The sequence below is a fragment of the Neofelis nebulosa genome, chromosome 9 (assembly GCF_028018385.1).
Source record: "Neofelis nebulosa isolate mNeoNeb1 chromosome 9, mNeoNeb1.pri, whole genome shotgun sequence".
Classification (NCBI taxonomy): domain Eukaryota; kingdom Metazoa; phylum Chordata; class Mammalia; order Carnivora; family Felidae; genus Neofelis; species Neofelis nebulosa.
In genome coordinates, this window is record NC_080790.1 from 26,619,152 (window position 1) to 26,647,029 (window position 27,878).

The window sequence follows — 27,878 nt, forward strand, 5'->3', positions numbered from 1 at the left end:
ACTTTTGTATTTAATTAGGTTGGTAGTTGTGATAAATGTCAAGTCTTTATGGAGGAGTTATGTTGTTAACAGAAACATTAGAGATAGTCTGTTTCATTATTATTATCAGCAGTGGGCTGCTGTTCTTTATGTGACCTTGAGGGCTCTGTGTGCCTCATTCCTTTCATCCATAAAATAAGGATAATAAGAGTACCTTCCTTATAAAGTTGTTTTGATGATTAAGTGAGTTAATATAGGTAAAGGGACTATCATAACTCCTAGTCATATTATACAGTTTGTGTTTTCTACTCGTTACTTGTCCTTAACACTTGAGGTTAGAGCGGTGGGTCCTAGCATTTGCACAGGTAGGTGGAGAATCTTTTGCCTCAGTCTTTCATAGGTGGTCGAGCATACACGCTGTCATTCTCTAAACTGGAGGAAAATATGCTTTCATATGATTTGGATATTGGCTAAGAAATTATTAAAGCGGTTATGGCTCTTTTCTTTCATACAGGAGAGCTACTGGCTCCGGTAGCGGCAGAAGCCATGGAGGAAGGAGCAGTGAGTGATGATGTAGCTGCAGCAGCTGGTGACTCTGATGACTCCCTGCAGCAGTCTTCAGTTCAGCTGCTGGAGACTATAGATGAGCCTTTGACACACGATATAACGGGTACCTGCCCCTTCTTTAAGTTTTGTTTATTGAAGGTAGCCTTTGCTCTCTTTCTCTCTCTCTTTTTTAATGTTTTATTTATTTTTGAGAGAGAGACAGAGTATGAGCAGGAGAGGGGCAGGGAGAGAGAGAGAAAGAGGGAGACACAGAATCTGAAGCAGGCTCCAGGCTCCGAGCTGTCAGCACAGAGGCTGACATGGAACTTGAACCCATGAACTGTGAGATAGTGACCTGAGCCGAAGTCAGATGCTTAGCCAACTGAGTCACCCAAGCACCCTTGAAAATATATTTCAAAATGCAGAATTTTAGCGCAGCAGCAAATTTATTTATTTATTTATTTATTTATTTATACATACATACATACATACATACATACATACATACATACATACATTTATTTTTGAGAGACAGAGAAACTGAACACACATAGGGAGGGGCAGAGAGAGAAGGAGACAGAATCCAAAGCAGGCTCCAGGCTTCAAGCTGTCAGTACAGAGCCCGATGTGGGGCTCGAACTCACAAACTGTGGGATCACAACCTGAGCTGAAGTTGGACACTTAAACAACTGAGCCACCCAGGCGCCCCTAATTTTTATATTTTTGATTAGGGTTTTGGCCTTAAATGTGATACATTAGTTAAATATGGTAAATATGTTTCGATTCTCTGAATGAATGCTTATTATAATAAAATGCTATCCTTTCATAATATCCTAGTTATTTTGAGATGGTCTGATTTGGCTGTGTTGAAGAAAATATAATCTAGAAAACAATTAAAGATCATGTATTAGTAAAGATGGTAAAGTTAAAGACTACTACTCTTTAAGGTCCAGCCTTTTTGGTGTATTCTTTTTCTTGTTTCTTTGTTTTCTGCTGCTTTAAAAACTGTATGTGTACCTTAGTTTGTACAATTCTTTGCTCCTTTTTTTTTTTTTTTTTAAAGTTTATTACTCTTTTGAAAGAGAGAGAGCATGCACGCAAGTGGGGTAGGTTCAGAGAGTGAGGGAAAGAGAATCCTAAGCGGGCTCTGTGCTGTCAGGCATGCGGCTTGATCTCATGAACCATGAGATCATGTCCTGAGCCCAGATCAAGAGTCAGACACTTAACCGACTGAGCCACCCAGGCGTCCCTGCTCCTTACTTCTTAAGAGTCTATTTTAGTTATTGTCCTGTATGCTACACGTGCTGTGGTCACTTCAGCCGTTTGTTATTCTTCAGTCTTAGGTGTTGTAATAATTTTATCCTTTTTACCTGATAATCCTTGTGTCTGGAATAGACTTCCTCCTGTTGTTTTCAGGATGGACTCTTGATCTAAGATGCACATAAACCTTGTCCTCCTCCAAGAAGCTTTTTCCAGCAGCAGCGGCAGCAGCAGCAGCAGCGTTGGGCACTCTGTCTTTGCTGCTGCGTTCCACTCTAGATGGTCTCTGGTAGCACTCATCATGCTGTAGTTGATGAAATTTCTGCAGTGTGTCGTCACTTTCGAACTTCGATTAATGTATTGGAGAGGAGATATCTGTCTTCACATACTTAAACCCTACAACAGGCTGGCATGTGCTAGGCATTCTTTAAATAAATGTTGAATAAGAGTGTGAGAAGGATGGGAAAGTAAGGTTTATTGTAAGGCAAAGCAGGCTAGTTAGGAATTTTGAGACATCTAAGAGCCTAATAATTTCTGATTCAAAGTAGAAAAGTAAGGTGAATAGCAGCTTTTCCTGTAGGAGCTGCTGGATTGAGAGGAGCATGGCCCTCTCCTCTCCCTGTGATGGTGTGAACTTGTCCACTGATTCCAGTATACAAAAATGTTACTTTGCCTGCTGTGTTCAGGGCTTTCATTTGACCTGATACCATGAACTTTGTTCGCACCAACTTTTGCAGAAACAACATACAGCCCTAAGCTGTTGGTGACTTAGCAGGTTGTCACCACCCATCCTGAGTTTTGGGGTACTGGCAGAGCCGTGGCTCAAATCCCCAGAGTTCGAGATGGTGGGACTCACTGTTCTGGCCAGGGTGCTTCTGGAAATATATGTCTTGCGTATTTGGCTTGCATGTTTGTACCAAACAAAATGTGGCACCCTTGGTGCAGAGTGAACATAGCACAGAAGTGACAGGCCATCTGCTCTGCCCTGGCTGCCTCAGGCCTACCAGCGCTGGTCATGTCTATATATCATCGTATTAAGGAAGTTCCCAAACTTCCTTTGGTGGTTGAAGATAAAGTTCAAGGCTACAAGACTACCAGAGAGGCTGTTTCGCTTCTTAAAATACTTAAAGCCTAGAATGATATCAGAAAGGTTATGCCTCTCAGCAAATGAGAGCTGGGGAGGACACAATGAGAAATTGTCATTGTATCCAGTGTAGGGGACCCTGCATTATCTGTAATGAGGACAGTGGTATCATAAAGGCCTTCAGAAATGCCCCTGGAATTACTTTACTTAATGTAAGCAAACTGAACATCTCGAAACTTGTCCCTGGTGGGCATGCAGGACATTTCTGCATATTTGGACTGACAGCGTCTTCTGCAAGTTAGATGATCTGTATGGCACTTGGCATAAGGCTGCCTCCCTCAAGAGCAACTACAACCTTCCCATGTACAAGATGCTTAATACACATCTTAGCAGAATCTTGAAGAGCCCCAGAGATGCACAGAGGCCGCCAAGTACCACACAACCGGAGTCATCGCAGAGTCCTGAAGAAGAATCCACTGAAAAACCTGAGAATCGTGTTGAAGCTAAACCCGTATACACAGACCGTGTGCCGGGACACCATTCTTTGCCAGGCCAAGAATCACAAACTTTGAATGAATAAGGCAGCAGCATCTTTGGAAGCCAAATCAGATGAGAAGGGGGTTCCAGGCAAGAGGCCTCTGGGAGGGAAGAAAGGAAAAAAGGGCTATTGGTGTGAAGAAGCAGAAGAAACCTTTGGCAGGAAAACCGGCTGCAGCTACCAAGAAATCAGCTGCCGAGAAGCAGCCTGCAGAGGAGAAATCCACCACAGAAGAAAAGATGCCTGCTACATAAAAACTTAAATTTTCTTATTCCATAGATGTCATATCATTTTGGATAGCTAATTTTGAATAAAGATCAAAGGCAAAAAAAAAAAAAAAAAGTGAAAGTAGTCTTACAACTTAAATCTTTGCTTTTCACTTTAATACTGGGCATCATTTCCTAAAATAGTGGATGTAACATAATGAATTATCTACTGGAGGTAATAAAATGGGTAATACTCATTCTAGAAATGGTTAATGATTGTTTTCAGTAACAAAGTTTTGTCCAGCATGATTCAATACGGGCTAATTGCTAGGAAGTCAAATATTACCACCTTGTGTTTTGGGGTTTTTGTTGTTGTTTTGGGGTTGTTTTTTGTTTTGTTTTGTTTTTTTGAGAGATGGACAGAGAAAGTGCAAGCAGGGGAGAGGGAAAGACAGTCTTAAGCAGGCTCCAGACCCAGCACAGAGCCTGACACAGGGCTCGATCTCAAAACTGTGAGATCATGACCTGAGCCAAAATCAAAAGTGGGACTGTTGACTGAGCCACCCAAGCACCCCTGCATCATGTTTTTAATTGTATGTTTATAGATGGATACAATTTTTCATAATTAATAGTGTTTAATTGTCAAGTATAAAAATTTAGAGATGTTTATGTCAGTGGAAACATGTTACATACAAGTGAAGTAATTTTTTCTGAAATTAAAATCAACATATTAGTTAAATTTTATGTTACATCATCAGCATAATCGTTTTCAATTATTTGAAGGTGCACCTCCTCTTTCTTCTTTGGAAAAAGATAAAGAAATTGATCTTGAGTTACTTCAAGATCTAATGGAAGTTGACATTGATCCTTTAGATATTGATTTGGAAAAAGATCCTCTTGCAGCCAAAGTTTTTAAGGTATGATATACTATTCTTTGCAATTTAAGTATTTCATTTTATACTTTTGGCTTATTAATCACTTAAAACAGGAAAGTATACCTGTTTATCACTAAATGTAATTCATTATTCATTGTTCTCAAAATTCATTAACTTGCAATAGATCTTATAGTAGTTTTTTTTATAATATAGATGGAGTAGTATAAGGAACACATACCCTTTTATTAATATAGCCACTATTATTGTCTTATGTATTAGTAAGAGCCACTAATAGGCTTGGGGAAGTTTAGTTATGGATTACTCAATTTTAGGGAAGGCCAGTGTATTGCAAGTTCTACTTCTGTGTTAGCCTCAAGTTTTTCTAAAGGAGATATACCTCTAATACTTTATATTACTTCTATTTATGTGTAAGAATTTTTTTTTTTTTAAGTTTTAGTTATTTTGAGATAGAGTATGAGTCAGGAAGGGGCAGAGAGAGTGGGTGAGAGAGAGAATCCTAAGCAGGCTCCACACTGTCAGGAGCCTGATGCGGGGCTCTAACTCATGAACCATGAGATCATGACCTGAGCTGAAGTCGGATGCTTAACTGACTGAGCCACCTAGGTGCCCCGAGATTTTTCTTTAAGGATGCTAATTATCTCTCAGATTCTAAAAAATTTTTTTTAAGTTTATTTATTGTGTGTGTGTGTGTGTGTGTGTGTGTGTGTGTGAGAGAGAGAGAGAGAGAGAGAGAGAGAGAGAGAGAGAGAGAGAGAGAAAGCACAAGTGGGGTATGGATAGAGAGAGAGAATTCCAGGCAGGCTCTGCACTGTCAGCACAGAGCTCCACATGGGGCTCAATCTCAAGAACTATGAGATCCTCACATGAGCTGAGATCAAGAGTCAGATGCTTAACCTACTGAGCCACCCAGGTACCCCTCTCTCAGATTCTAAATAAATAAGGTACTTCTAGATGTTGGTATCAAATCAAGAGAAAATTACTGAACTATTCCTATAGATCATTAAAATTAGAAGTATGTTTTGGTGATTTAAAGGGGGGGAGCATGTTTATTTTGTAACCCTGTTTGAATTTAGATAGTGTAAATAATGTCACTCTTAGTGAAGAGGTAAAAATAAACCACAGTTTTATTTTTCCCACTCTTTTAAGCCAATAAGCAGTACATGGTATGACTACTGGGGTGCTGATTATGGCACCTACAATTACAACCCTTACATTGGAGGTCTTGGGATTCCTGTAGCAAAGCCACCTGCAAGCACAGAGAAGAATGGATCACAGACAGTTAGTGTTTCAGTATCTCAGGGTAAGTGGGTATTATATTCTAAGTCATGTGCTATTCTTAAATCCTGATTTCATGTATGCTTTGGCATATGAGAAAACGAGGCTGAGTGTGTGCTCTGAGGGTTTGATTTCCCACATGTGCCATCAGAGTGACACAGATGTGTGTTTCCGTGTCAGTCCGTTTGGAGGAGCTTCTGTTTATGGGGCATTTTGTTTCTCAGAATAACACCTCACAAAATATATTTGTGAGTTGTGTGGGATTGACAGGGACTTTAAATTGATTGTGCTTTAATGTATTTATTTTTTACTCATAATAAACTCGTATTTTGTTTGTAAACAGATGAAACCACACTGAATATTATTTTTGCACTTTTCTAGTCATGTAGAATATATCAGAGTTTTTGTTTTTAATAAAATCTTTGGTTAAATTTTGAAACAACCATATGTTTGCTGAAATGTTGAAGTTTGATACAAAGAATATTTGCTATCCTGAACCATTTGGGAGTAAGTTGCTAGGCTTAAATATTTTTATTTTATTTGTTTTACAAATCAGGGCATTTTTCTACAAGAGCAATCAGGAAGCACATTTCATCAAAATTAGGAAACTAACATTAGTACTAACATTCATATCCCATTCCAGTTCAGCATTTGTGTTTAAATAACATCCTTTATGCTAAAGGATCCAAAGCAAAAAGATGCCTTGTATTTAGTTTTCATACCTCTTCAGTCTCATTCAGCCTGCCATAGCTCTTTTTTCTTTTTACATTTATTTATTTATTTATTTATTTATTTATTTATTTATTTAATTTTGAGAGAGAGAGAGAGCGAGTGAGCAGTGGATAGGCAGAGAGAGAGGGAAAGAGACAATCTTAAGTAGGCTCTGCAATGTCAGCATAGAGCCAGACGTGAGGTTGGTTTGATCTCACAACTGCAAGATCAGACCTGAGCTGAAACCAAGAGTCAGATCCTTATCTGACTGAGCCACCCAAGCACCCCACAGCCTGCCACAGTTCATCAGAGTTCACTTCCATGACCTTAATGCTTTTGAAGATTACAAGCCGGTTATTTTGTAAAATGTTCTTCAAAACTTGGGTGTGTGTGTTATTTCCTCATGATTAGATTATGGTCATGCATCATTGCCAGAAGTATCGCTGGTATAATACATAGATTTTCTTATGTATTCTGTTATTTGGCTTACGATTTTAATTTGTTCCATGACTGGTGATTTGAAGTTTAATTACTTGATTTAAAGTCTTCTCCCTTATAAAGTTGTTCTTTGTCCCTTGCCAAATAAATTTTTGTGGGTGTGGGAGAGTGGTGCTTCGAAACTATTCTTTTAAAAAAATTAGTTTTATTTTTAAGTAGATTTATGGTTTTCTGTTTTATTCAGTGGGTCATAATTATTATTTGTATATTTGTTGCTTAGTTTTTATTAAGGCAAAATGTAAATAACATAAAACTTACCATTTTAAACCATTTTTAAAAACTTTTTTTAATGTTTATTTATTTTTGAGTGAGAAACAGAGCATGAGTGGGGGAGGGGCAGGGAGAGAGGCAGACACAGAATCCCAAGCAGGCTCTAGGCTCTGAGCTGTCAGCATAGAGTCCATGCAGGGCTCGAACCCATGGGCCAGGAGATTATGACCTGAGCCGAAGTTAAACACTTAACCGACTGAGCCACCCAGGCACCCCCCATTTTACCCATTTTTTAAGTACACAGTTTTGTGGCACTAAGTATATTCATGGTCTCTTCATTATTTATTTTGATGTTCACATTGTCCCAGATTTGACCAGTGGGATCTTTCTTAAGCTTATGTTTTTTTGATACTTTCTCATCTTTCTGTGAGTTTCCTTGTTTTCTGGCACAAGGTGCCCCAGGCTTATCATTTCCTTTTTCTTCCCTAGACTGGGGATTAACTACTTGAGCAAAAAGGGTATTTCAAAACATTTTAGTGGAAGAATGTGATTAGGAAAACCAAGATTTGGGTGCTAGATATACTTAACTACAATTTCGGTGACTGTTTCTGTGTCCTCTTGGTGGACAGGGTGTGTGTGTGTGTGTGTGTGTGTGTGTGTGTGTGTGTGTTTACACACATTTGTGTCTATATTTCTAATATACATATCTGGCTGTAGTATTTTAAAAAATACTATTTTTTTAATAAATTTAAAAAATTTAAATAAGTTAAAAAAATTTAAGTTCGTTAATGTACAGTATAATATTCCACAGGCTTCATTTTAACTTCTTCCCTTCCATTTTTGTATCTGTATTCTCTGACAATGAGGAACCTGGTTCTCATTATCCTTACCTTACTTGTTTCCATTATCATCACTTAATTTATTTGATCCACTTCTCTTTATATAACCAGTCTCCCATCTCTGGCCTCCTTTGCACAGATTTTGTTACCTGCATACTCCCTGACATACCTGATACTCCTGACAGGTTGTTCTCCATGAGGACACATTCTTCACCCTATTCTGCATTTGGATGTCAACATTTTAGTGTAGAAAGTAGGACATGAGTAAAAATTATCAAATAGCCTTTTTTTCTTTTAACTGCTCTTTGTAGCCCTAGATGCTCGCCTAGAAGTTGGACTTGAACAACAAGCAGAACTTATGTTGAAAATGATGTCTACCCTGGAAGCAGATTCCATTTTACAGGCATTAACAAATACATCACCTACATGTAAGTGAAAATCATCATTCTTGATTTTTTAAGTGCATTCAGTGAAGACAAATTTTTAAATTCCACGTGTGGTGTGAATCTGAGTAGGCTAAGTATATAGCACCTCTCCCTCACTAAGTTAGTAGCAAGTTGAGAAAAAAGACAAAGGATTAATAAATTGGGAAAGCGGAGGGGAAACAAAATGCCTCCATGTAGTACTACACTTACATTCAGTCCAAAAATCTGAGTGATGTTTTGTTATTGTGGCATTGTGAAGTTAATGAAATTCCTAGAGTTGTTTGCTTAGCTAGCTGCCTGGGAGTTCCTTCCATTATATCCGCATTTAGTATAAAGTGGGTTTTTGAATACAGTAATTCCCCCCCCCCCCCTTTTCCAAGAGACATACAAGACCCCCGGTGGATGCCTGACACCACAGCTAGTACTGAACCCTATATATACCATGTTTTTTCCATACAAACCTGTGATAAAGTTTGATTTATAAATTTGGCACAGTAAGAGATTAACAATAATAATAAAATAGAACAATTATATACTGTAATAAAGGTATGAATGTGGTCTCTCTCAAAATATGTTATGTATTCACTCTCGTGGTGGTGATTTTTGATGATAAAATGCCTGCATGGTGTAATGCAGTAGGGTGAATGATGTAGGTGTAGTGATGGAGTGTCAGGCTACCGCTGACCTTCTAACTGTATGTCAGTCAGACAGAGGATCACCTGCCTCCTGCCTGTAGTTGACTGCTGTTCATACGATGATAGCAGTTGATTGGTATTAAAAGAAACCAGAAACTGTGGAAAACAAAACTATTGATAAGGGGGCACTGCTGCAGTGGCATCTTTGTCACCCTTAAAGACTAGGATGGATGTAGTCTGGTTTCTCTTCAAATCGTGTAAATCTTTCGCCTTTTACTAAAGACTAGGATGGAAGAGATATATAGGGGCCTAATTGAACTGCTGAATTGAAGATTTACTGCCTGATTATCTGCATCAAAAGAGAGCACACTTTTTATATCAAGGACCAGATAGTTAATGTTTTAGGCTTTATGAGCTGTACAGTGTGTGTGGTAACTACACAACTGTGACTTTGTAGTAAGTAGCCAGAGACAATGTCCAAACAAATGGGCATGGCTGATTTAGAAACTGTTACACAGTCAGGTGCCTGCCAGTTTTGATCATCCGGCTGTAGTTTGCTGAAGTAGAGTGCTAGACTTGGGTGGATTGCCTCCTGTCAGGTGAGCACAGTTAAGATAGCAGCTTGTCTCTCAAAGACTAAAGATTGAGGAGTTGTGCTGAGGAGATGGTGATTTTTATTTTCCTTCACCTCCTGTAAATTACTTCACCTTCTCTGGAGCATGGTGAGTAAAAGGGTAGATATACTAGTTAGAACCTAGGAAGAGCATCATGTTCTCCGTCCCCTATGAAGGAGAGTTCACAGTGCATTAGAGAAATTGGGTTTTTCAACATTTCTATGTCAAATTGAATTCTTTCACTTCACTATTTTCATTTATTTCTCACCTTAGGGGGTATAGAAAAAAGGTGAAAGACTGAAGAAATGGTCTAGTGTTCTGTGATCTTGGTATTAGTATTATTGTACCTTATCTTTCATGTAATGGAGGGATCTCTTTTGTTGGGTCAGCCTCTCCGCGACGACAGACAACTCAGTACTGACCTAAGTAGCCCTTTTCTCTGTTAAATATTTCTGATCTAAAACATTTTGTTAAAAGATGCTTTTGTAATTTGTATGTGTTCCTCTTAATATTTTATCTTTTGATTTTTATCCTGTTCAGAACTTTGTCCCCCTTTTAATGACTTTGTAAATAAAATTTTCATGGAAAACCTCTCTTAGAGTTCATAAATTTATCTACTTCCCATGAATGTATGCTCATTTATTAGTTTGGTGTGTGACCTGGGCATCAGAATTTTTTCATGCTTCCCAGGTAATTTTAATGTGTAATCAAGGTTAAGAATCAATGGATTAGAGTCTAAATTATTCTAAAATTACTTTCTTAAGAATTAGTCAAGATTCTTCTTTTTCTTCCTTTTCCTCTTTTATTAATTAGGAAAAAATTGAAAATAGAAATTGCTAGAGAGTAATAAGGTTTTGTTCCTTTGATGGACAAGTGCTGTGAATTGGGGAGCTTCTCTCTTTGGTGATTGTCTTTTTGACCTTCAGGTAATGTTGTAAAAACAAATTTTCAAATAATATAATGATGAACCATTCTTAGGAATGCAATTAAAAAAATTTTTTTAAAGAGCTTCACTTATCTGTACATACTAATAGCTAGTGAACATTTCTCCTGCTACTTTGTATATAAAAATCATAATTGTGTTTAATTTTCAGTATCACAGTCTCCCACTGGAACAGATGATTCCCTTCTAGGGGGTTTACAAGCAGCGAGCCAGTCCAGCCAGCTTATTATACAGTTATCATCTGTCCCAATGTTAAATGTTTGTTTCAACAAACTTTTTTCCATGCTTCAAGTCCATCATGTCCAGGTATGACTTCAGGAGAAATGGTGTATTTTTACAAGTATTGCTAGCCTAGTAAAAGGTGAAAATAACTGGGGAGATCTTTCTCAACCTGAAAGGGTGTTTTATTCATTATCTCAGATGGAGAAGTATTGGAGATCCTTTGATAACCACAGCTCCTCAGTGATAGGGTTATTTATAAGTTTTATGATTTTTAAGCTTTGTTACTTTAGTTCCAATTATATGTTGCACATACAACTATATTTAAAGACTTGACTCATCCATTTTGATTTAGAAAACTATATGTATTAGGTACCAAATTTTAATTTAAATTTTGTTTCATCAAGAATTGTGAGATGTGTTTGCTTGCCAGCTGAATTGAAGTAGCCAGAGGAAATACTTAATAAAAAAATTAATTACTCACAAGGAGTCATTCATAAGGTTTTTATTTAAACAGTATTTCGTTATATAATAGGTATTTTTTTTTCCTCCTGTCAATTTTCATTCTTTTTCAGTTGGAATCACTTCTCCAGTTGTGGCTCACATTGAGCCTGAATTCTAGTTCATCTGGAAACAAAGAAAATGGAGCAGACATTTTTTTATATAATGCCAATCGAATACCTGTCATCTCATTAAATCAGGGTAAGATTTATTAGAAGGATGGTTATTAACATACTATAAATAAACTAAAAAGGCAATGATTAGGGTAATGTTTACCTAATCTTTGTCATTAGGATTATAATGGTTTACTGGAAAAAAGCCTTTTTTTAATAAACTGACATTACTTAGCAGTGAAGAAAACAAAAAACTTTGTGATTTGTGTTATCTTATGCCCATGTGCAACTAAAACTTGCACTGTTAATCTTTATTTCCTAAAATATTTGTCTTATTCTTCAGCTGTTCTGTTACCACTGGTATGTCTTTTTGTTTGTTTGTTTTTAATGATTATTTTTGAGAGACAGAGACAGAGTGCGAGCGGGGGCGGGCAGAGAGAGAGGGAGACATAGAATCCAAAGCAGGCTCCAGGCTCCAGGCTCCAAGCTGTCAGCACAGAGCCCAATGCGAGGCTCGAACTCACAAACCCTGAGATCATGAACTGAGCCAAAGTCAGAAGCTTAACTGACTGAGCCACCCAGGTGCCCTTGGTATTTCTTAAAAAGGTGAATCAGCCTCATAGGAATTGATAAATTGGAGTTGGTTGTCGATTTCCTGTAGATGTTGTATTAGTAGGCAAACCATAAGAGACTCTTAAATACAGAGAACAAACTGAGGGTGGGGGAAAGCGGAAAATGGGCAATGGGCATTGAGGAGGGCACTTGTTGGGATGAGCCCTGGGTGTTGTATATAAGCAATGAACCACAGGAATCTACCCCAAAAACCAAGAGCACACTTTACACACTGTATGTTAGTCAATTTGACAATAAATTATATTTAAAAAAAGAAAAAAAGTTGTGTTAGTTAGGGATGCCTGGGGGGCTCAGTCAGTTAAACGTCCGACTTTGGCTCGGAATCTACCCCAAAAACCAAGAGCACACTTTACACACTGTATGTTAGTCAATTTGACAATAAATTATATTTAAAAAAAGAAAAAAAGTTGTGTTAGTTAGGGATGCCTGGGGGGCTCAGTCAGTTAAACGTCCGACTTCGGCTCAGGTCATAATCTCATGGTTTGTGAGTTCAAGCCTTGTGTTGGGCTGTGTGCTGACAGCTCAGACCCTTGTGTCTCCCACTTTGTCTGCCTCTACCCCACTCATGCTCTGTCTCTCTCTCTCTCTCCCCCTCAAAAATAAACATTAAAAAAAATTTTTTTAAGAGTTGTATTAGTTAACTTTTGGGTGTGTGTGTGTGTGTGTGTGTGTGTGTGTGTGTGTGTGTTTTGGACAAATGCATGAGTGTGGATATAATGGGAGTAAAATAATACCCTTCTATAGAAATAGAATTAGTCTTTGGCTCTGGCTGCAGGAATCTATTTAGTTTTATTTTAAGAAAAGTGTAAATGGTCATCTATTTCTGGTGCTTTCTTCCTAGTGGGGGTGCATTTTCTATTCACATGGCTATCAGGTTGGTCTTTAGTCCCACTGGCTCAACGGTTCTACTTAGATCTGCATTGTCTTGGCAAGAGCCAACCTGCTTTAATTAAGAGGTTTTCATCTCTTCCACTGCACTAATAATTATTATAAGTCGTGCTCTTTTTTATTGTGAAAACCCTTACACATAAACAAAGTTGATGAGTAAAAAAAGTAAATAACTGTTCGTTATTATCATCAGATATCTGGTTAGTATTCAAATTTCTAGTTGTCTCAACTGTTCCAAATTTTTAAAACTTGAAATAGACTCCATATAAGGTCCACATGTTTTAATTATATTTCTTTAATCCTTAAGCTGTATCGGTTCCCTCCAGATCTTTTTTTTTTATCCCCTTAATAAAGTCATTTGTCAAAGAAGTTTGGTTGTTTTTCAGGATTCCCAGGTTCCTGACTTTTCGTGATTGTATCTCCATGCTGTCCTCACTATTTCCTATAAATTGGTAGTTAGACCTGGAGCTTAGTATTTTTTTAAAAGGCAATTTCAAAGGTAGCCTCTATTTTTACATTATTAACACACTGATGCTGAGTGCCATTAATAATTCATTAGAGGTTTCAAAATGAGGATAGTCTGTTTCTGTCACTTTTTCATTTTAGTTGAAATACTTACATAAAGAGAAATTTTCTTTCATAGGCTGTTCTCTCAACCTCTGTTGGTACAGTTTGTATAATAGAGGCAAGGAAAATGCCAGAACTTCCTTAATTTTTAAAATGACCATTTAGTTTCTTTAATAAATATCTGTGTAAGTTCAGGGATTTAAAAATATTTTTCTATTAAAATTGTTATGGATATTGTTGCTAAAATTTTGCCATTTGTGGCCAGTGCGGTGCTCCTTTCTTTTGTTTTAAATACATGACTGGGTTTTTGCTACCTTTTAAAGTGTGGTAAATATTTCAGTCTGTTTATATTTTGGCCTGAAATCTGGAATCAGCCATTTTTCAAGGGGATTTTAAGAGCACAGTGTGGGCACTGAATTATGTTTGTGCATTTGAATAGTTTCTTTGGCTTCTCCAGCTGCCATTCAGTGCTTCCCACTTAACCTTGCAAGTGACCTAATTTTTGTTGTAGTTTCTGCTTTTGTTGTGAAGTTGTATTGGTTTTCAGAAGTTTTACCCCATCCCTGTTTTTCCAGTGTCCCCTGTTATTTTCAGCTTTAGGTCTTATAGAATGTGAAGAGTTTTAGTAAAGCTGTGTTGCAGTAGAAGTGCCTGTAGTTTGAAAAGGACAGCATGTTTATAGTGATAACATGTTATTTTATGGATGGTGGGCTGAGCTTTAAACTTAGCCTTTAAACATTATTTTATTTCTTAATTCTTCAGTGATATTTAACGGGGAACTCTTTTCATTTGTATGTTTTGAGGCCACTAGGTAGTGAATTGATGTAAAGAAATAGTGTCGGTATTTTAAATTTATCTGTTTCATTTTTAATTCTTAATAAACATGTGGTTATCATTAATTAAAAATGTCCTCCCCTTCTCTTTTCTGTATAGCGTCCATAACTAGCTTTCTCACCGTGTTAGCTTGGTATCCCAACACTCTTCTCCGGACATGGTGCCTTGTGCTTCATAGTCTAACTCTCATGACAAATATGCAGCTGAATCGTAAGTTTAGAGATTTATTCCTTTAAATCTATTCCTTTAAATCTCTCACACATACTTTTTTATCCTTACTGTCAGATTCTCAAGATTTTTGTAAGAAGTGATAGAGTTGTGAACATTATGTTCCTTCTTTGACTATGCCTCTTCTGAATTTATTCTTAAATATCTTAGGCTTTGTGCCTCTTTACTTTGACAATTTACTCTCATTTGCCATCACAAGTTCAAATCATAGTTTTACTTTCTAAAACCTTACTACTTATTAAAATGAAACTGATTGCTTTTAGAGTACAGTCAAATATTTACTGTTTTATTTTTGTTATTCTTTTTAAAGGATCTTTGTGCTTAAAAGTGATTTATTTATTATTATAATCCTGAGCATATATGATTAGATTGCTAGGTTTTTGTTTCCACATCTAGATCCCTTATGTTATCTTCTGTAGTGCATATTGGTTTTACTTTTCACATTTAAGTCTGGATTTAATCTGACATTCTGGAGATTGTTGTTGAGATAGGGATGAAAGTTCGGACTAGAAAACAAGGACTCACCATTTGTGAATTGAAATCCTCATTCTCTGTAGATTATGACAAGAGGTGGGTAAATTTCATCCCCATTCTTTGTGAGGTTAATTTCACTAAATAGAAAGCTCTGTCACATTGATAAATATATCAGTTTAAGTCATTGTTTTGCATCAAAGTGCTATTCCTTTTTTTCATTTCAAATATACTTTCCAAATAGGGCATCAAAAGTATCACTGTCTCATATTGAAGATAGATTTAGCTCAAAGGATGTTTTAGTCAATTCAGAAAACTGGTGTGTTACCTGTATACCTTTGAACATTATACAACCTTTGTGGTACTGACTTGCAAAAATGAATAGTGTTTGCATAGATTTATCTGAGATTTATCCGAAAAGTAGGTCCCTATTTCTGAAAGAGGGAAATAATTACCAAGAATAGGCTCACCAAAAGGTCAGTAAGCATTTATTTATTTCTTTTCCAATTTCTTTTCCACTTGACTATATACTAAATAAGATGCACTTTAAACCAGCTATTTTTTATAGTCAGATTAGGAGAGAGGCCAGAGGAGATCCATGATAGATGAAAATATAGAATGAGCCCAACACAGTCAATGCAGTAGAGTTTCAGACCCTTTTAATAAACTAACTCCAAGGAATATGTGAGTTTTCCTTGAAACTAAAAGATATTTGAGATACCGCATTTCCATTCTTTCAGAGTCCATTTGTTAAGAGCATTTTTAAAAAATGTTTTACAGCTGGTTCAAGCAATGCCATTGGAACTCAGGAGAGTACTGCTCATCTGCTGGTTTCAGATCCAAACCTGATTCATGTATTAGTGAAATTTCTTTCTGGCACCAGTCCACATGGAACAAATCAACACAGTCCGCAGGTACCATGTCTTTTCAAAACTAGTGATAGACCCAGACAGTTCAATAAACATATTATATTTGTAAAGAAAAACTTAATGTAACTAATAAAATTTTCATTGCTTAGGTATTAAATGATATTGTCTTATATTTCAATGTAATAAAATGTTTTGAATGATATATAATAATAGTTATACTGAAACTGAAGCACAGCAGGTAGTAAATGTTCACTTGAATTTTTACTGATTTATAAGCAGATGTGTATTTTTGGCATTAATTTTGGGCTAATTTAAGAAACATCCTGAAAAAATACTTACCTGAAAGTCAGGGAAACATTTAAGAAATCTTGGAATTAAAAAAGTTTTGTTTTGTTTTTGTTTTTGAGTGAGAGAGGACACAACTGAAGGAGGGTTATAGAGAGAGGGAGAGAGAGAGAGAGAGAATCCCACAAAGGGCAGAGAGAGAGAGAAGTGGAAGCTCATGAACCTGAGCCGAAGTCAGATGCTTAACTAACTGAGCCACCCAGGCACCGCAGGAATTTAAAAAGTTGTTTAAAATTAATGTACCATGTTTAATGATCTCAACTACTAATATTGATAATCCACCTAACAGGGGCGCCTGGGTGGCTCAGTCGGTTGAGCGCCGACTTCGGCTCAGGTCACGATCTCGCGGTCCGTGAGTTCGAGCCCCGCATCGGGCCCCTGTGCTGACAGCTCAGAGCCCGGAGCCTGTTTCAATTCTGTGTCTCCCTCCCTCTGACCCTCCCCCATTCATGCTCTGTCTCTCTCTGTCTCAAAAATAAATAAACATTAAAAAAAAAAAAAAAAAAGTATGACAATCCACCTAACAACCATTTTATAATATTAAATATGTTATTTTAAAAAATAGCAAGTTGTATTGCTCAGGGCTTATAAACAATTTTAGTCTCATTATAAACTTCCTTTATATCAGTTTAATTTCTTGTTATAATATATTGCTTTTTAAAATATTCCTACATCATTATACTTCTTCTTTTTTTTTTTTTTTTTTAAAGAGAGAGAGAAAGAGAGCATGAGCAGGGGCGTGGCAGAGAGACTCTCAAGCAGGCTCCATGCTCAGTGCAGAGCCCGATGTGGGGCTCTATCTCAATGACCGTGAGATCATGACCTGAGCCAAAACCAAAAATTGGACACTTAACTGAGACACCCAGTCGCCCCTATTATATATTTTTTTATATAAGATATAAATTTAGTTTTCATAGCATCTTTTTAGTGGAGGCTATGCAGCATTATCATCTTTTTTTTTTTTTTTTTTTAATTTATTTTTGGGACAGAGAGAGACAGAGCATGAACGGGGGAGGGGCAGAGAGAGAGGGAGACACAGAATCGGAAACAGGCTCCAGGCTCCGAGCCATTGGCCCAGAGCCTGACGCGGGGCTCGAACTCACGGACCGCGAGATCGTGACCTGGCTGAAGTCGGACGCTTAACCGACTGCGCCACCCAGGCGCCCCAGCATTATCATCTTTTAAATTTGTAAATTTTTCTCTGGATTTGCCATTAGACAAAATCTCATTTAGTTGTGTAATCTGTAATAATATCATCCTTTCTGGTGTTTCACTTATTCAGTAAGTTTTTAAAAATATTTATTTATTTTTTAGAGAGATAGCATGAGTGGGGTAGAGGCAGAGAGAGAGGGAAGGAGAGAATCCTAGGCAGGCTCCATACTGTCAGCACAGAGCCTGATGTGGGGCTTGAACTCACAAGCTGTGAGATGATGACCTGAGCTGAAATCAAGAGTCAGGCTCTTAACCAACAGAGCCACCCAGGTGCCCCTGTTGAGTAAGTTTTTACAAGGCTTCTTTGTGCTAGGTCCAGGTATTGTTCTAGGTACTAGGGATTATAAGTAGTTACCAAGACCAAGTTCTCTGCCTTCTTGGATTTTAAATTCTGTTGGATACATTTAGTCAGTACTCTCGTACTGTACGTACTTAAGTTTTGTAGACCACAGTGAAACGAGCAAGACAAGCATGAAAACAAGGGAGAAAAAACTATTATACTTAGATTTAGCCAGAGTTTTGGTGGAAGCAGAGGCATATTATCAAGTGATTATTGTACATAGAGATTTATGAATTGGGAATGTGAAGATTCCTGGGATCATTGATTCTAACTTCATTATTTTACGTATATGAAGAAATGCAGTATCTGCATTGCCCACAATTACACAACTTGTTGGTGGTAGAGCGAGGTATTGGAGGGCATACCATTGTATTAAATAGGGGTTTTTTCTTCCTGTTTTTTTTTTTTTTTAAAGGCAGAATAACTTATTAAAGATCAAGCTTTCCTCCAAGATCTTAGTTTTGGTTAAGAATGCTGTGACTTAGGTGCTTAGTATTAGAAATTAAGTTTATCTAACTTTAAAACAGTTTGAAGCATTACATTGCATTTTGTTTTACCAAAACTCCTCAAGGTTTTTGTGATCATAACAAATTGAGATTGAATAAGATTGTATGCAGAAGTATTACAAAACATTCCAAAACATACCTCAGGTTACTTAGTATGTTTTTCATTATCATTTCTTTCATTGACAAGATACAATGTTTGGGAAAGCATTTTTTTATTAATTGGTACAGGTTTGTACCTTTGGAGTCTTTGTGATTTTGGTTTTTTCATCCACTTTCGTATTTACTCTGCTAGTCATTAGAAGCATGACCAGTTGTGGATCACTTAACCTCTTTGAGTGCTTCTGTGAAATAGTTATTTAGTAAGGTGGTTGGTGAAAATCAGTGCAAAAGTTCTTTGTACTTTTGTGAATCATTGTGGGTATATTTCTTGTGTAATTCAGATGAGTTTTTTTCTGTCTTGAATTACATAAACCTACTGTAAGTTCTAAACCATAATGCTAAAATCATTGATACTAGAATTTATGGTTTTGGGGGCACCTGGGTGGCTCAGTCAGTCGAGAGTCCAACTTTGGTTTAGGTCATGATCTCATGGTTCGTGAGCTCGAGCCCTGCGTCAGGCTTGCTGCTGTGTGTCCAGATCTCACTTCAGATCCTTTGTCCCCCCTCTCTCCCACTCATGCATGCGTGGTCTCTGTCTTTCTATCTCAAAAATAAACGTTAAAAAAAAAGGATTTATAATTTTAAGTTTAAAATAAATATATCAAAACCTAAGCAAGTTGGTTTCTTGCTATATCACTGTTAATATTTCGTTCTTCATATGAAAATTTCAAAGAGTATAGTGCTTTTTAAATGAATAATTCTATAAATGGTATCAGTAAAAAGTTTTCAATGGAATTAATTTCTCTTCAGGTTGGTCCAACTGCTACACAAGCTATGCAAGAATTTCTTACCCGATTACAAGTGCATCTTTCTTCAACATGTCCTCAGATATTCAGTGAATTTTTGCTCAAGCTAATTCATATACTTTCTACAGAAAGGTAAATTTCAATGTATGCATGTATTCTTGATGTAGAAGTAATAAGTAATCCTCTAAATAAACTTTGCTTTACCATTTGTTGGGGGTTAATGTGGGAACAGATAAACAGTAGAGTAGGGATTAAGGGGGAAGGATTTATCCATTTCTCTCCTGACTTTTCATTCCATTCCATTTTGGCTCTCTAGATTCTTGAACTCTATGAAAGAAACACAGTGTGTTAAATCTCTGCTTGCTTTTAATGTTTTCATAGATAAGTGAAATTTATTTGAAGCTGTTAAAATTTTTCTAGAATACAGATAGAATATTAAAGCTACCAAAGATTTTCTTTCAAACCAATATGTAAGAAAACCTGAGAAAGATAGCTTACAAAAGAAAATTACACACCAGTCTCCTAGAGAAATCCTAAATAAATTTATTATCAATATTGGGCAATACATTAAAAGAGTAAATTGTGACCATGGTGGGTTTATTCTTTTTTTTTTTTTTACTTTTGGCTTAAAACAATAGAAATTTATTATCTCTCAGTTTTTGAGGCTAAAAGAATGCAATCAGTGTGTTTGCAGGCCATACTCTCCTCTGGAGGCTCTAGGGGAGAATTCTTCTTTGCCTTTTCCTAGCTTCCATTGGTTGTCAGAAATTCTCAGTGGTCCTAGACTTGTAGATGCATCATTCCATTCTCTGCCTCCACCTTCATGTGGCACCTCTTCTCCTATGTCTTTGTGTCCAAATTTCCCTTTTCTTTCTTTCTTCTTTTTTTTAATTTTATTTTTAATTTTTTAAAATTTACATCCAAATTAGTTAGCATATAGTGCAACAATGATTTCAGGAGTAGATTCCTTAGTGCCTCTTATCCATTTAGCCCATTCCCCCCTCCCACCATCCCTCCAGTAACCTTCGGTTTGTTCTCCATATTTATGAGTCTCTTCTGTTTTGTCCTCCTCCCTGTTTTTATATTATTTTTGTTTCCCTTCCCTTATGTTCATCTGTTTTGTCTCTTGAAGTCCTCATATGAGTGAAGTCATATGATTTTTGTCTTTCTCTGACTAATTTCACTTAGCATAACACCCTCCAGTTCCACGTCGTGGCAAATGGCAAGATTTCCTTCTTTTTGATTGCCGGGTAATAACTCCATTGTGTATATATACCACATCTTCTTTATCCATTCATCCATTGATGGACATTTGGGCTCTTTCCATACTTTGGCTATTGTTGATAGTGCTGCTATAAACATGGGGGTGCATGTGTCCCTTCGAAATAGCACACCTGTATCCCGTGGATAAATGCCTAGTAATGCAATGCTGGGTTGTAGGGTAGTTCTATTTTTAGTTTTTTGAGGAACCTCCATACTGTTTTCCAGAGTGGCTGCACCAGCCTTGTATTCCCATGAGTTTATTCTTAAAATGCATGAATGGTTAAATATCCTAATATATATCATATGAATGTATCATTTTCTTCATACTGTAAGACATTTCAAAAATCCAACATTACTTTCTGGGGCACCTGGGTGGCTTAGTCAGTTAAGTGTCTGACACTTAATCTCGGCTCAGGTCATAATCTCCTACTTCATGAGATCAAGCCCCATGTTGGGCTCTTCACTGGGTTGGACCCTGCTTGGGATTCTCTCTGTCCCTCTCTCTGCCCCTCTCCTGCTCGTTCTCTCTCTCTCTCTCTCTCTCTCTCTCTCTCTCAAAATAAACAAACATTTAAAAAAATAATAAAAACTAATAATATGTGTAGTTTTAATTATTTGTTGTATGTACACAGTGAAAGATAAAGGTAAGGAGTAGATTCACGAAACTAAGGACATGATGTTACGATATGAGTACATGTACAATATTTGGAAAACATGGGCATGATAGTTTCGTGTGATGTAAATAAAAGCAGTTGACAAGCAAAAATCAGTCACCATATATTTACTTTTTCTTTTAACTAGGCTTTTTTTTTAAATTGTGTATGAGACCTCCAAACATTCAGTAGATATATGCTTTAGTATACTACTGTTCATATAAAGTTGTACTGCAGTAAAGGTTTTCCTATGAGACTGTAATATATTTGCTCTTACGTTTCCTACAGAAACATTCATCTTGATTTTAGTTTAGTTACATACTATTTTTTTTTCAAAGTGGAGATATTTGCATGCCTCCAAAACTGATCAGCAATTTCTTTTTTTCAGCTTCTCTTCTTTTTTCAGCCAACCCCTTCTGCTCTACACACACCCTGTGAATTTTCTAGTGTAATTTTCTTTAATCCAATGCATAAGGTTCTGGGCCAAGAATGTCTTGGTTTATGTTTTGTTTGTTTTCTGTGGTTTTAAGAAAGTCTCTAGTATCCTGATAAGTTAGCTGGGAGCTCTTAGGTAAATTAATTTTATGACCAGGAAGAAATACATAGTCTTAATATAAAGAAGTCATTCAATTTTATTGGGTGTTTTTGCAGATACTTTCTATTGGCCTGTGGATGATATTTTCATTTTCTTAACAGTATCCTTCAGAAAATAAGTTTTCTATTTTCATGAAGTCTTGTCAAGTTTTTCCTTTATATATTATTTTTATGTCCTAAACAAAAGAAAAAATCCTTGCCTAAACCATGGTCCTACACATGATCTGCTATGTTTTCTTCTAGAAATTTAGTTTTCACATTTATGTTGCATTTGGGTCACAGTTTTTTTGTTTTTTGTTTTTGTTTGTTTTTGCCTGTGAATGTCCATTTGTTCCTCTGTCATTTGTTGTACAGGCTCTGCTTTTTTGATTGAATTTTCTTTGCTTTTCAAAATCCGTTGACTGTACACGTTTTGCACTATCTGGACTCTCTTCTGTAGAATTGACGTTTGCATCTCTACTTTTCTAATACTGTATTGCCTTGGTCCCTCCACAGTTTCTTGAAATCTGGTAGTGCTGGTTTTCCAACTTTGTTCTTTTTTCAGAATTGTTTTGGCCATTCTGGTTCCTTTGCTTTTCCACATAAATTTTAGAATAAGTTTATTGATTCTCGTCTGCACTACCTGAAATAAAACAAAACCCTGCTGGATTTTGACTGAGAATGCATCGGTCTGCGGATCAATTTAGGAAGAGTTACATAGCCCCTTTGGATTTTTTTTGTACCCAGTCATGTAGTCACTGAGCAAAAATAGCCTTATTTCCTTCCTTTCCAGTGTGTATGTCTTAATCTGCAGCCCCTGCCCTGCCCTTCCCTTTCCCCTCTCCCAATGCCCTGGTTAAGTACCTTCAGTATGATCAGTATAAGTGATGAAATTGGCCGTCTTTGTTTTTTTCTTACTGTTATTGGTAGTCTTTCACAAGTAGAAATGTTACTATCTATAGCTTCCTTTGTAGATGTCTGATAGCAATTTGAGTTTTTTTGTGTTCTTAATTTGCTAAGACTTAAAAAAATCATGTGTTACCCTTGGATTTTGTGGAATGCTTTCTCTATATCTTTTGAAATTATCATGTTGTTTCCTGTGTAGTCTGTAAATATGGTGAATTACATTGATTTTTTTTAAAAAGTGTTAATCACTGTGTGTTCCCAGCATAGACTCACTGCTCACTTGGTCGTGATATGTTATCCTTTTCATGTCTTGCTTAAATTAAATTACTTAACATTTTGTTGATTTTTGAATCTATCTTTATGAGGAATGTTTGCATTTTTCTTACAATGTCTGGTTTTTATGAAAAGTGCCTGTTTTTTATACAAGTTAATGCTGGACTCATAAAACGAACGATCCCTTTTCTGTTTTTGAAAGGAGTTGTGTAAAATTGATTACTTAAATATTCGACAGTACTCACCACTGAGGCATGCTGAGTCTGGAGTTTTCTTGGAGAAAACGTTTTCAATTTATTTTATAGTGAAAGATGATTCAGGTTTTCTGTTTCTTCTTGAGTGAGATTTGGCAGTTTGCATCTTGACGGAATTTGTTCATTTCATCTATGTTGTCGAATTATTTGTATTATTTCCTTATTATCCTCTTAATGTTGACGGGCTCTAGTTTGATTCCTGTTTTCGTTTCTGATATTGATAATTGTTATTTATTTATGTCATTCTGGCTAGAAGTTTATCATTTTTTTTTGGTGTTTTCAGAAAACTGACATGAAGATTTCTCCTACACCTCAATCCTATTCTAACACTATCCAAAGTTAGTGTCAGACTCACAGTTTAGCTACTCAGTACCATAACATTGCCCTCACTTCAGAGCGCGCAGTTGCAAGTTGCCACACTTCTGTCAGATTTGGGTACAAATTCAGGGGTTCTCACAGCACACTCCTCAGTTTTGGTAGTTTGTAAAAATGACACATAGAACCCAGGTAAAACGCTTAACATTTACGGAGTTATTATAATGTATATAACTCAGGAACAGCTAAATGGAATAGATACATGGGCAAAGTGTGTCGTAGGGGGTTTGTAAGGTTGGGTGTCTGTGAATGGGTTTGAACGTCAAGGGTTCTGTGTTATCACCGTTGCATACACCAGAATTTAGCCATTTGTTAAATATATTAGCTGAATTCTTACTCATTTGTATGTTGCCAGTGTCTGTTCTCAAGTTCTGCCATAGGAAAGTCAAGCTCTTATTCTGTCTCGTTGGAGGTGCCTATCTTTCCTGGATTTCCAGCTCTGTAATGGGTTTATGTGACTTTATAGTTAGTTTTACTTTTTCTCGTTAATTTGGGGGCAGTATTTTCTCCAGATTTTTATATCTTAGGCATAAGCAGAACTTGAGAGCATTTAACTTTGATGTGTAAGAATTAGTTGACTGAATTTCAAGTTTTGAAAATCATAATTAGTAGAAAATGTTTAAATAGCATCATTTGAAGATATGAAAAACCAGAGCTTATTCCATGTGATACTCAAATATTTTAGTCCATAGCTTCAAAACCACCTGTTTGATTACTTGTCCTTTAGTTTTCTATTGGAAGGGAAGTCATTTTTGATTTTGTGTCAAATGGAAGACAGTTAGACTCAGGAAGAATGGAGACCATTTGCTACAAAATGAAACAGTGAAAACCAAGAGTTTAATTACTGTGTTAGCTCTCTTGTATTGTGGTGGTTACTTTTTTAAAAATTTAAGATGGATTAATTTTTAATCATCTCTCTTTTTCTGCAGGGGTGCTTTCCAGACAGGCCAAGGTCCTCTTGATGCCCAAGTAAAGCTCTTAGAATTTACCCTGGAGCAGAATTTTGAAGTTGTTTCAGTTAGTACTATTTCTGCTGTAATAGAGTCTGTCACCTTTTTAGTGCACCACTATATCACTTGCTCAGACAAAGTGATGTCTCGAAGTGGATCAGATAGCTCGGTGGGTGCTCGAGCATGCTTTGGGGGACTCTTTGCCAACCTTATTCGTCCAGGCGATGCAAAAGCAGTTTGTGGCGAAATGACAAGAGATCAACTCATGTTTGATTTGTTAAAACTGGTTAACATTCTAGTACAGCTGCCTCTTTCGGGCAATAGAGAATACAGTGCAAGAGTTTCTGTGACCACCAATACTACAGACAGTGTTTCAGATGAGGAAAAAGTCTCCGGAGGCAAAGATGGTAATGGAAGCAGTAGTAGTGTTCAAGGATCACCTGCATATGTTGCTGACTTAGTGTTAGCCAACCAACAGATTATGAGCCAGATTTTGTCTGCTCTGGGCCTGTGTAATAGCAGTGCCATGGCGATGATAATTGGTACGTATTGAGAATGTTTAATCTTACGCTTGTTTTTGGTATTGTATCTCTTTGTTTTAGCAACATATAGATTGATTTTTTATTACTTTATAGTGTAAGGCTACTTCATTGCAAACTTCTTAGCAAGCTGTAAGTGGAAACTTCTAGAGAGTGGCTTCCTTCTATCAATAGGTGAAATAGAAATGATGAAGAATTTTAAGTGTGAATTTTTATTTTTTTATTTTTTTTTTTTTTAATTTTTTTTTTTTTCAACGTTTTTTATTTATTTTTGGGACAGAGAGAGACAGAGCATGAACGGGGGAGGGGCAGAGAGAGAGGGAGACACAGAATCGGAAACAGGCTCCAGGCTCTGAGCCATCAGCCCAGAGCCTGACGCGGGGCTCGAACTCACAGACCGCGAGATCGTGACCTGGCTGAAGTCGGACGCTTAACCGACTGCGCCACCCAGGCGCCCCCAAGTGTGAATTTTTAAATACCATAATATGCTAATCAAATAACTTGTAATTTGTTATATTAAGAAAAAAATCAGTCTCACTGGTCAGGCACCATACTTCATAATCACACATCTCTGATGTGTTAAAGATGAAGAATTTCACATCAAATTTTATATTAGGGAACCTTATTGATTCCCACTTTTTAAAAAATGTGACGTGTAAAATTTTATCCAAAGTGGAACAGTTTCTATGACACATACATCAGTGTAAAATTTCTGTATTGTTGCTTAACTTTTCTACCTGTTTGAAAGCTGATATATTGTACTTCTGTAAACTGTGACAAAATTAATCCCATTGATTCCATTCTGTTTTTTCTTTCTTTGTGTGTGGGAAACAACCATCCTATCTTGTTTTTAATTCGATGTCTTGAAGCATAGTTATGTAACAATACCACTTATTTTTCTCTCCATTTCCTTTCTTCTTGGTATATGGCTTATATGTAAGATGATATTCCTCAGTCATATAACAGAGCAACTTATTTTTATTGTTAGCAACATTAGAGGTATCTCATGTAAGAAGATGGCCAAAAACATGCTTTACTGAATGCTGTGATGAATATCCCAATCTCTCGTATATGTATACACACATGTATTTATATACACATACACATATACATATATGTAGCTGTTATATACCCATCCTTCAGTGGTTTCAGGACAAATGACTTTTCTATTTTAATTATTACTGGTTTTTAAGTATATACTGTATTTTAAAAATGTGTAATCTTTTTATTTAAACTAGGGGCAAGTGGATTGCATCTTACCAAACATGAGAACTTTCACGGTGGGTTAGATGCTATATCAGTTGGGGATGGATTGTTTACCATACTGACAACCCTCAGTAAAAAAGCTTCTACGGTCCACATGATGCTGCAGCCAATTTTAACTTACATGGCCTGTGGATATATGGGCAGACAAGTAAGTTCAATCTGGCAACTATTTCAGTAATTTAAATAGTTTCTGGCAATGGGGACAGAGAAGTATTTATAGGACAAAGAGGATTCATATATTGGAAAAAGAGCAGCAGCATCAAGTAAGACCTATAGACTATTAAATAAAGTTTGAATGTAGTTTTTTAAGTTCATGTTGTGAAAAATCACCATAGTGATCTAAGAATAAAACATTAAACATAATCTTAAATTTTAGGTTGTTTTCCTGTTATCTCAAGAAGAAGTTTTCTTTTCCCTAGAAATAGCATAGTGGAATACCAAAATGCTCTCTGTAGATGTTACATACAAAAGTTTAATGCAACTGTTTTTTCAAGCTATGATGCATGTTTGTTTAGTTTCCTTTCAGCCAAAAAGGATTTGGGTGATTTTAAAAGAAAAATCGGTTCGAATATTACTGCTTTTTGATTTTCCTTCTTATAAAATGAAATTGTAGGAACCAGTGTGATGCTTTTAACTTTTAGTCCATTTACTGCATTTTTTCAAATGCAGGTTTTAAAATGTACTTTCTTAAGGAGTATTTTGTATGTCGGTGTAAATCACCATTTTCTTAAATTGTCATTGCATATATATGTGCACATATTTCTCCATTAATGGAAAGATATTTGAGAAGAATCAGTTTTTAAATGAAATTAGTGTCTAATGGAAAACAAAATCAATGCACATTAAGGTCAAAAATGATAATACTAGATAAAGACAGATGCTTAATTTTAAAAATACTCTCAGTTCAGAAAAAAAGCTATACTTCCTTGTTGATTCAGTAAGATTTCTTAGGTCTTTTGGCAGATATGTTGAATTTGTGATTTAGATTAAGGCTATAATTTTAGAATACTTAACTATAAAAGAATATTACAGTTAATATGTTAATTGTCCTCATTACAGGAAGTTAATCACTGTTATAAAGTCACAGTACACATGTGGTTTTCTTTAGGGCTCTCTCGCTACTTGCCAGTTATCTGAACCATTACTGTGGTTTATTTTGAGAGTATTGGATACCAGTGACGCCTTGAAAGCATTCCATGATATGGGTAAGATAAATTCCACAAATTGTCATTTAAGTGTACGCATTTGACAGTGTATGTTGTCATTTTTGTAGTCTTCTGTGAAAGGTGACTGAATGTCACACTGTCTTATTTTCATTTGGTGTTCTTTGTAAATTAGGTGGAGTTCAGCTCATTTGCAACAATATGGTTACTAGTACAAGGGCTATTGTAAACACTGCAAGAAGTATGGTATCAACTATTATGAAGTTTCTTGATTCTGGTCCCAATAAAGCTGTTGACAGCACTTTGAAAACAAGAATACTAGCTTCTGAGCCTGACAATGCAGAAGGGATCCATAACTTTGCACCCCTGGGTA

General features: G+C 36.4%; 1 protein-coding gene across 11 annotated transcripts in view; it reads left to right on the plus strand.

Moving 5' to 3' along the window:
* Positions 1–27,878, plus strand: part of BIRC6 (baculoviral IAP repeat containing 6) — a 225,829-nt gene that overhangs the window by 104,340 nt on the left and 93,611 nt on the right. For all 11 annotated transcript variants that reach the window (XR_009248332.1, XM_058682986.1, XM_058682989.1 and 8 more), the window contains 13 exons: positions 494–649; positions 4,397–4,530; positions 5,656–5,809; positions 8,354–8,470; positions 10,811–10,965; positions 11,454–11,580; positions 14,514–14,624; positions 15,894–16,027; positions 19,295–19,422; positions 24,517–25,079; positions 26,315–26,490; positions 27,451–27,547; positions 27,681–27,875. Coding sequence is in view for 10 of the 11 variants with exons in the window: in XM_058682986.1 (XP_058538969.1) it covers positions 494–649; positions 4,397–4,530; positions 5,656–5,809; positions 8,354–8,470; positions 10,811–10,965; positions 11,454–11,580; positions 14,514–14,624; positions 15,894–16,027; positions 19,295–19,422; positions 24,517–25,079; positions 26,315–26,490; positions 27,451–27,547; positions 27,681–27,875 (2,247 nt within the window). In the remaining variant the exon portion in view is untranslated. The remainder of the gene's footprint in view (positions 1–493; positions 650–4,396; positions 4,531–5,655; positions 5,810–8,353; positions 8,471–10,810; positions 10,966–11,453; positions 11,581–14,513; positions 14,625–15,893; positions 16,028–19,294; positions 19,423–24,516; positions 25,080–26,314; positions 26,491–27,450; positions 27,548–27,680; positions 27,876–27,878) is intronic.